General features: G+C 33.8%; 1 protein-coding gene across 1 annotated transcript in view; it reads left to right on the plus strand.

Moving 5' to 3' along the window:
* LOC106467626 (GPI transamidase component PIG-S-like) overlaps positions 1-10,473 on the plus strand; it is a 141,112-nt gene that overhangs the window by 94,043 nt on the left and 36,596 nt on the right. The window contains exons 7-8 of the mRNA XM_013927987.2: positions 7,219-7,280; positions 8,929-9,040. Of these exons, the coding sequence (XP_013783441.1) occupies positions 7,219-7,280; positions 8,929-9,040 (174 nt within the window). The remainder of the gene's footprint in view (positions 1-7,218; positions 7,281-8,928; positions 9,041-10,473) is intronic.

A 10,473-nucleotide genomic window follows, 5' to 3' on the forward strand; every position in this document is an offset into this window, starting at 1 on the left:
CTCTTTCCTGTTCCTTTCCACAGGAACTTGGAGTCCCTCAGGGCTGTGTCTTGTGTGTCACACTTTTTAGTGTTAAAATTAATGCCATCACTAATAATCTTCCTCCAACGGTTGCAAATGGGCTCTATGTCGACAACTTCCACATCTCGTGTCAGTCATTGAACATGAGGTTTATTGAATGGCAGCTTCAGACTGCCCTCAATCGGTTGTTGATTTGGACCACTGCAAATGGTTTTAAATTTTCTTTTTCCAAAACTGTTTGCATGCATTTTTGCCACCAACGGGTCTCCACCTCGATCCCGAGCTCCGTCTCGTCGATATAGTTATTCATGTGGTCCCTGAGGCAAAGTTCTTGGAGCTTATCTTTCACCGTAAGCTTAGCTTCGTTCCGCACATCAAGCAGATATGTGTGAAGTGTGCAAGGGCTCTGAACATCCTCCGTGTCCTCTCTTCCAGCTATTGGGGGAGCGGATTGATGTTCTATGCTCAGGATCTATCATGCCCTGATTCGATCCAAACTGGACTATGGGTCTCCCAGGACCTCGGCCTTGAAGATGCCGGACCCCATTCACCATCTGGGGCCTCGGCTCTGCACCAGGGCTTACCACATTTCTCCATTCCAGAGTTTGTACACTGAGTCCCATGAACCTCCTCTTCACCTCCGTCACTTGCAACTTTCTTTACAATATGCTACCAAGCTTCGATTCTTACTATGGCATCCCACCTGGGATTGTGTCTTTCTTCCTCGGTGGGCAATGCTTTTTCAGAACAGACGGTCTGCTATTCCCCCCTTTGGCCTTCGTATCCGGGCTCAACTGGCTGAATTGGGTCTGGCATTGGATGACACTGCTGTCCCCAATGATCAGCCTATTCCACCTTGGCTTATTACCATCCCTTCCTGTGACCTTTCCTTGACTCATCTGAGGAAGGCGGATACTCCCGTCTTCTTTTTTGCTGAATATCTTTCGAGCCATTCTTCTCTTCCTATTTACACGGATGGTTCGAAATTGGGTGACTCTGTAGGTTCTGCCATGGTGTTCTGTGACTCGGTAGTTGCTCGCAGGATCCCCTCTACAGTTTCTGTGTTCACTGCCGAGTTGTATGCTATTTCTCTTGCCAATTGGCAGTCGACTTGGAGTGAGCAACGTCATAACAAGCTTTTCCAGATCAAGCCTTCTGTTGGTCTTTGGCCATCTTGCTTCCGGAAGGAGGAAGTTGTCCTGGCAAGGCTACGCATTGGTCACAGTTTTTTAACCCATCATTTTCTTTTATCCGGTATTTACCCACCAATGTGTAGCCATTGTGACACACTTGAGTGTCACAATAGCCCACATTTTACTGTCATGCTGTCGTTACGACTGTGAGCGGCAGCACCATTTTAGACATGTGTTTTCTAAGAGTTTACCCCTGACATTGGACTGGTAATGGTGACACTGTCCGACTAGATTGTATTTTTAATTTTTTACACACTATAAGTCTTTTTAATTGTATATAAATCTTTTATCCACATATATTGGTTTTAACTCGCTGTATTTTTACATTTTACTCTAATTTACTTTCACTGTTTTTACCGGCTGTTTGGCGCAGATAGCCTCGTTGCTTTGCACCGTAAAGCACCAAACAAACAACCAACCAGCCTCACATATTCTTCTTTGGGTTATTCTTACCATGTGTATTTTTTTTTATCTCCTCACACCAGTTTTAGCATTTCACAGTCTTTCGTGCATCTTTTTTGTATCCAGCTTTTGCAAAAGATCTTAGAGGCTGGTATGTGGACTACACCTAAAAACATTTGTCTCCCATTGCTTACATCACTGGGCCTACCTCCATTTGCCATTCTTCAGTCAACCCAGAAGTTTCAGTGTGGTAAATTTTACCTGTTGTGTTTTCAGTTATCTCTGTATCATTCATATGTTTCATGGCACCTCCATGTGTGCATAATGATTTTTGTACACGTTCCGACATGTTGCAAGTTCCTCAGAAAAAAAAGAAAAAAAAGGTGGCAAGACTTACCATGTCCAACGTTTCACGAGGAACTACATCATACATTCCTTATGATTGGTGTCATCAGAATCTGCCAGGCAGCTAATGTTGTCCGACACCCCATATTTAATTGGGGAGGGGGGGCTGGAAATATTAATCCCTGCTTATTGTCCACTATTTGTATGGGTTTTTCTGCAAGACTACTCTGGCAGTGCATCTTTTACAAAAAAAAATATTAACTGCATCACGTGTAGTCCTGCCCAATGTATTTCTCCTGCTTGTTCTTCTAGTGGAGCATGGGAGAACATTTACTTCCCCAGTTCAAAGCCAGTAGGGATTTTGTTATGGAGTTTCCTCTGCAATTGGTGCCTTCCCCCAGTAAATGACCAGTTGGATCCACCCCTCATTTGAGATCTAGGGCTGGGGGTGTTTCCTGGAAGTGTAAAATGATAATTATAATTGCAATAATAATATCTCCCAAAGAGTTACTGGTGGAGATATCCAGCTGAATGGGACTTGGATTTGCCTCAGGACACGGGTGTGAGCTCTTCCTCCCTCCATCTGTCATTATAATGTCTATTTCATGTATTTCACCAAGATGGAAAGGCCTAACACCCTAGCCACACCATCTTTCTCACATTCTGTCCACCTTCATGTTACCACTTATGCTGGATTTACTCAGTATCCTTTACAGTAAATCTCTGTGATATCTAAGTGCAATGTATGAATGAATATATAAAAAGATGAGTAAAGAGAAGGATGCTGATCCACTATGTGAGCTCTGGTTGTGTGGAAGTCACAAGACCAACTTTTCCCTTTTGTTGCTATTTCAGAAAGGACTTCATCTTTGTAGTTGATCAGCATCAGACTCTCCATCTCTTTCAGTGTGGAATTCTTGTTCTTAGTAGTGGATAAAGATAAATAACATTTTCTTTATATGAAAATGTATTTCAGAAAGAAATTTACCTTTCTGTACCACCTTCCTCTGCTTTAGAGGCATTTTCTTTGCTTCTTCAAGAATGAACTAATAACCATGTGCTAGTGCTCACAGAAATGAAGGTTGTGTCACCCACCTGTTGGTGGAGGGCTACAGCATTATGACAGTTATATCGTAGACTGGCAAAACACAGGTAAACATGTATAGGAAGGGGGAGTTTGTTCAAGGCTGGTGCTAATTGTGCATTTTCAGGTAAGGAAAATTATAACATGAAGCCCACGTGACACGCCCCTCTCATTCTGTCGTTCATTGATCTTCCTTTACAAGATTCATTATATGGTTATTTTACTTTACCACCCATAAATAGACATTTAGCCTTAATTTAATTTTTTGAAAACCTGGTTTCCTACTTCAAACAGCTAATGGAATGTTTTAAACCTATTTATAGCTTATTTATATATCAGTTAAATTATAGTAGTTTTGGGGCATTCTTTTCTAGTTTTCTGTATATTTTCTTGAGTTCCAATGTGTATATTTAGATTTTGTGGAGAGCTAACATAATATGAAAAATCTAGTGCTTTGGATGTAAGCTCTAGTAAAAAATGCTGAAATATAATATTTAATGTAAGTACAAAATTACTCATTTTTCATGTATAATCTTTATTTGTTGTTATATATTTTCCAGCAAAAAGTAGATAAAATATAAAAATAAAAAAATTTCAGATTAGATATCAAAATGTAAATGAAAAGCTGAAAAAAAAATTTTCACAAGACAGGCTTGAGGTAACTGTGCCTAGTGATTGTAATCTGTTTGATTGTTTACACTAGGTTTTTCCCACTGTTTTTAATTTTACTATGGAGTATTCTAAAGTAATAAAATGTTTTGACAAATAATTTTAATTCTCCATTACAATTTGCAATCATTTTTGAAAAACAAAAAAGGTTTGTTTGTTTTTTTACCCCCAGGATGTTTTCAGGTAATTTATCGGTCTCATAACAATATGCTATTTTTGTTATGGGATATTCACTTCTGCACATTTTCTGAGCTCATGATTGACAGTTCTTGGATGTATACAGGGGCATATTAACCAATAGGCTTTCAAGGTTTAGCCCAGAGCAAAACTATTTGAGAAGTACATATTAGCAAAAACATGTTTAAACCATTTTTTAAATTTAACATTTAATTTAATTTTTTTGAAATTTCTTCCTTAAGATGCATCCCTCAAATAGTTTGGCTTTAATATACCTTCTTCCATGTCAATTTTTTTTTCTTTTTGATTCCCTTGACCTGCTGCACCTGTGCTCATTGTGGCCATCTTATGCCATATGACTTTGACTAATCACTTACAGTCCAGTTTCCTGAGCAAGACGTTTTCTAGTCAGTATGTTTGCATACACCATCACAGTATGTTATCTCATGCATATCTTTGTATTCAAGAAAAGGTTTTAGAAAACATTTTCTTCATGTGCCATGATATTTATTTCTTATACTTCATAATGTTTGAAAACAAAAAGAAACTGAGTAGTGCTCAATTTAAAAAAAATGCATACATTTTTCACTACTACTTTAAAACAGGACGATCATTCAACAAGTATTAGGATTAACCAAGAGAGTGATATTATTCCATCAACAAGCAGTATAAGTTGGTTTATTAAAAGCACAAGATACTAAAATTGGAGATGAACCATATATCCAGTGTACAAATAAATGTGTAAGTGACAGGACATTTTTGAATCATCGAACAGTGTTGAGGTACGTAATGATTCAGCTGAATGGGGAATTAATTATCATATTCATGACAGTATTGATCAAAATGAAGCAAAACAATCGTTGTGGTTTCTATGGGTATTTGAAAATGTATTCTGATCAAACAAAGTATCTTTTCAAAGTTTTACATACTCAAAAACTCACAAATGGTGAAACAGCAGAATATAAATGGTTAATATAATTTTCTTGTATGGATTCTGTCTACTTTGCTCCATGCAAACTTTTTGATGATGCAAATTCATTTGTTAATGGCTTTTCTGATTGGAAAAACAAAAGTGGAGTATCATGAAAAATTTTCTGAACATCAAAAATGTGTTGTGTCATTAATTGCTAGTGGAAAACATTGGAAAGGATTGATAAACAAATTGGAATAAGAAATATCATGTTGGAGAAATAGTCTTTCACTAATGATCAGAACTAAGTTTTTGGCCTCTCTGGGACTGCCAGCTTGAGATCACAATGAAGTTTCTGGGTCCCTAGCGAATGGAAACTTTATGAGATGTTTAGAGCTTATAAGTAAATTCAATCCATTCATGGCTGATCATATAGCTAAATTTGGTAATGCTAGAAGAAGGTACCTGTTGAATTTATCACCCACAATTGTTGATGAATTGATCTTGCAGATGGGTGAATAAGTTAAGAAAATAACTGAGGAACTGAAAGTTGCTAAATACTTTTCCATTAGCATGGGCTTAACACCTGATATTGCCCACATTGATCAACTAATTTCCTACCTAATCTGGGTCATAAAGCTGTACAGCTATCAGAGGCTGTGATGAAAACCATACAAATTAGAGTTGACAATTGCCATGGTCAAAGCTATGACAGAGCAAGTAACATGTCTGATCAATACAGTGTGCTCAAAGCTAGGATACAAAAGATCTATCTACTAGCTATTTACATACCATGTTCAGCTCACTCTGGTTGCTTTCAATATGCATCTACTTCTTTTTTGAAGTGGAACAACAGCTTTTCAACTTCTTTTCTGCTTCTGCTCACCACTGGTAATTTTTTCTGTCCAGTTTGAAGCATGGTTTGTTTGCTATTAAAAACTTGTCAGTCACTTGTTGGAGTGCTCATACAGATTCAAGTAAAGCTTTGTTTGATTTACATAAATAATTTATAGATGTACTCCAGTCAGTAGCAGATGTTGAAACTGAAAAACCCACTATTAAATCAGAGGCACATTGGATAAAAGAAAAACTGGAACACTTTGAAATACTGATTCGTTTTTGGTGTCATGTTTTGGATAGGTTCAACATAAGTAAAAACTTGCAAAGTCCTGATGTAGACCTAGGGACCATTGTAATGCTGTACAACTCTTGATGATTACTTAACTTCTCTTCAAAATTATTTTGATACCTTTGAAATGGAGGTCATCAATTTGTGTGGAATTAAGAATTAAGAGCCAGTAATAAGAAGAAGAATGAAAAGGAAACTATATAATTATGGAGATGACCAGTTGGAGACTAAACAAAAATTCGGTATTGAAACAATTCTTGTTATAATGTAGAAGTTGAAAACAGACTTGTTAAAGAAGCATGAAGTTTATGAAATGGCCAGCGTACAATGAATATGTATGACATTCATAAACATGCTTTAAAGTTGGTGTCTGTAAATAATATAGACTTAGAAGATTCAGTGGCTGGGGAATGCATGCAACTGCAATCACTAATTCGTACATCCAAAGAAGATGTATCTTCAGCTATGAAACTTTTTTTAAATTGGTTAAAGGCTAAATGTTGGATATGTATTTTTAAATGTTGAAATAACTCTGTACATTTTCTTATGCACAGCTGTCACTAACTGTAGCAAAGTAAGATCTTCTTCAGTGCTTCAAAGAGCAAAAAACTATTTGCACTCAACAGTCTCAAGGTAAAAACTTAATGCTCTTTCATGCTTATCCATTGAATGTGATATATTAAGAAGCCTATATTTTAATAAAATTGTTGAAAAGTTTGCCAATGCAAAGGCTAGAAAAAAAATCATTTTGTCAGTTGATGTGTCTTATATAAATTAAGCTTATAATAAAAACAAGTTTAATTCCTTTTATTTTGTTGTTGTTCTCATTTTAATGAATAATTTTCCTGGTGAGTCATTAAAAAAGAAAGGGGTATAACTAAAATTGTAAGCCTATAGTGCCTTAATATGCCCCTGGATGTAGACTTAGTGTCTTGGAATTTTAAAGTGTGTGTAATTAGTTGACTTTTCAGAAAAGTTTGAAAAAGCAAATGAAATAGAATGAAGTACCTAGTTTTATTCCTTGTAAAACTTTAGTTTTTACCCATTTTTTGAATTGATCATTAAAAAATGCTTTTCAGGGAAAAATATAAAATATTCTGTTTTAGTAAACATTGTATAACAAATTTCTGGGCCAATTGTCGATACAGAAAGAATACTTAGATACGAGTATATAACAATACTGCTCTTTAATAAAATTTGTTTTCTTCTCACATATGTGATTATTGGAATTTTTAAAATTTGTGAGATATTATGGTTGTAGACACTTTTTTTTTTCATGTCAACATAGAATACTTGAAACCATTTTTAGAGTTTATATCTCTCATCGTTAATGTGGATGTGAAAAGTCAGGTAAGAAGCTATTCCTGTTCTTCAAATAATATAAAGTCCAGTTTTTTGCACATCAGTGTAACTAATGAGAAAATATTACATATTTCGCTTAACATATTACTAGATGCAGGGTTGGATATACTATTTTTAATAGGTAAGAATAATAGCACATGATTCACTACATAGTTTCAATAGTGCCATTCATGTAGCAATTGTGAGTAATTTAATTACAAAGTATTCTCTTTCATATTGTTAATGGATCCTGTATATGAATTGTAGCCTTCTAAGTGCACATAAGTGTAACTCATAAGTTTAGAAGAATATGTAATTGGTTGACTTTTCATAAAATCTTGGAACTGTGCTTCCTTAAAGCTGTATATTACTTTGTGTGATCAACTGACAAATTTCCCTCATTTAGTGAGATAATTATTACTTACCAGTTTTACTGGAAAACCAAGGACTTTATTGAAAACTATTGATGCATAGGTAATGGAACCTACTTAATTTTATTTTTCTTAAATTGATGGATTGAATACACCTTTATATTATGAGTTCCATGCATGTCCAGTATATCAGCATTAAGACAAAATAACCTTTGTTATTGAACATCAACTGTTTGCTTCTGTTTTACTGAACCACCATCGAGTACAATTAAAATTTTAACCCATTGACTGCTGATTTTTGTAAATCATCTAAAGAGTTTTTATGGTTGGAGTAATTCAAGCTTGTCAAACATGGTTCCTTGCCCATTATGCAGAATACTCATTTGCATATAGTTCAATGATGCAAAAAATAGTAATAAGTATATTAAAAAACAGAAAGAAAAGACAAAAGGTATAAACAGACTGTTTCTAAATTTTCTTTTGATAAAGCTCAAAATCATTGAATCATAAAACCCAATAGCGCCCTCTAGTGACACCTCTTATATCTTAGTCTTAATATAGGTACATTAACTATTTACTTGTAATTTCTAATTTAAAATGAAAATTCTAATTATTTTGTAAGACATGCAAGGAATGTGTAGGTGTAACTGTATTTGATTAATTATATTATTAATTTACTTACAATTGAGCTTTACAGTGGCACAGCAGTATGTCTTCAGACTTATAATGTTAGAAGTCGGGTTTCAATACCTGTGGTGGGCTCAGCACAGATAGCCCATTGTGTAGCTTTGTGCTTAGTTACAAACAAACAGTTACTTAAAATTGGTTGAATTGATGATTTTTGTTAAAGTATAATGTAAGTTTTGGATATTAAGGGGCTTATGATGCTATTACAATGTAAAAGTGTACTTGTGTGATTACTTTTGGGGTGAAATTCTTATTCCAAATAACATTTATAAAAATGTTTTATAAATAGATAGCATTTCAGTTTAGGAGAGGATTAAATGTTGGCTTTATTAAGCTCAAACAGTTAAAATTATTAGAGAAACCAAAAGACCTAAGACTTGTAATAAAAATCACATTAACTGTAGTTTTTTTTCCACATTTCCAAGTTGACAGGTAGTATTTTCTTGTATCATTATTACTACATGTAACAGTGTTATAAGTATTACTTGTGATATTGAGGTAATATTTAATGTGATATTCTGAGTATAAGCACATATAACTATAACTATTTTGAAAATGCAAGTAAGACATAAATGATAATGTGCTTATGTTACTTACAGATTTTGTTTATGACTCCTTTAAACCTCCAACCAAAGTTCCTGAATGAAACAGAACACATTGTTTCAGTTGACCAGTTGTCTTTAGCATTTAATCCAGTAGAGTCCAAATTAGGTAAGGCATTGTACTTAGAGAATTTGTAAACCCTAGGATTACAGTGTTAAGATTTAAGTTATTTTTTATTCCTATCAAGTATGTCTACAGAGTGTGATATATACATCAGCTGCAAAAATATTAAATAAGGTTATAATTTAATTTTATACTGAAAAAGTTTTATGGAGTTACATTCAAAGTTTAATTAAACTACTTTCTTATCATGGTATACCAATAAATATAGCATACAAATGTAGCCAATTATTCATATTTCAATAGTTTTTAAGTTTTAAATTCTTAACCCTTTCGCGACAGGCTAGGTATAGAATACACAAGTTTATATTCACATTTGCACAAGTTAAGTATCTGTACTATAACTTTTATTCAGTATGTGTATCTTCACAAAATTTGGTAGACTTTTATTAAACATCACAAGTCTTTTCTATACAAAAATACTGATTGTGTAATGAAGTATTTTTACCAAAGATTTGTTTTTGAATGTATCAAGTCTGTTTCGTTACTAGTTCGAGTTCGAATGGATTTTCATGCTATGATTAAAAAACTGCTATACTCTCACATATCATTTGTGTAATATCTAAATCCTCCTAAATAGTTCAAGCATTTATTGTCAATAAAACTGTATATTTTATCTGTTATTTTCTCTACCCCAACTCTATATAGGTCAGTCAATTTGACTGACCTTGTAACAACCATAAAAATTAGGAAATTAATATAAATTATGCTTTTTTCGTTCTAGAATGACTATAAATTACAACACGGAAACCCAAATGTTTAGTCTAAATAGCTTAAATCTCGTAACATTATACATTTATATATATATATTTATTATTTTTATTATATTGATCTTTCAGCCATGCCTAGCTATAACATTACAGAAATTTCAATGATGCGGTGTACGTGCAATAATGTTACTGTATCCAAAAATATAAAACTGGCCTTTACAAAGTGACCTGTCTTGGCAGTGTTTTAATGGACTAATATTTTGTAAAATACAGTCACATTTTAGTTATAATACATTATATATGTATATACATTACTACTATTTAGTAATAAATTCTTAAACTTATTTTTCTTAAAACATAGAACAGTAAATAAAGAAGTATAGCAAACAGTTACTTCTTCTATTTGCTAAGCCTTATAAAATTTCGCATGTGGAGATTTTATTTATATACATTTGAAAGAATCAAAAATCATAAATTACTATATCAGTACCATAGAATTCCATAATAATTTATTAAGCTTAGTAACTAAGTTGTATTTGGGTCTAAAAAAAATATGAAATTTCGAGTTCACTAAAATTTTACCTAAACACTTGGAATCTAGTAAGAAAAGAACGAGTTTGATGCTCTAATATTTATTGAGGTTGAGAAAGCCACTAGGGAACATTCTAAGCTTTTGATTGATTATTCACACATGATAGACAGAAGTGGGTG

The sequence above is a fragment of the Limulus polyphemus genome, unplaced genomic scaffold (genome assembly GCF_000517525.1).
Source record: "Limulus polyphemus unplaced genomic scaffold, Limulus_polyphemus-2.1.2 Scaffold2683, whole genome shotgun sequence".
Taxonomy (NCBI): Eukaryota; Metazoa; Arthropoda; class Merostomata; order Xiphosura; family Limulidae; genus Limulus; species Limulus polyphemus.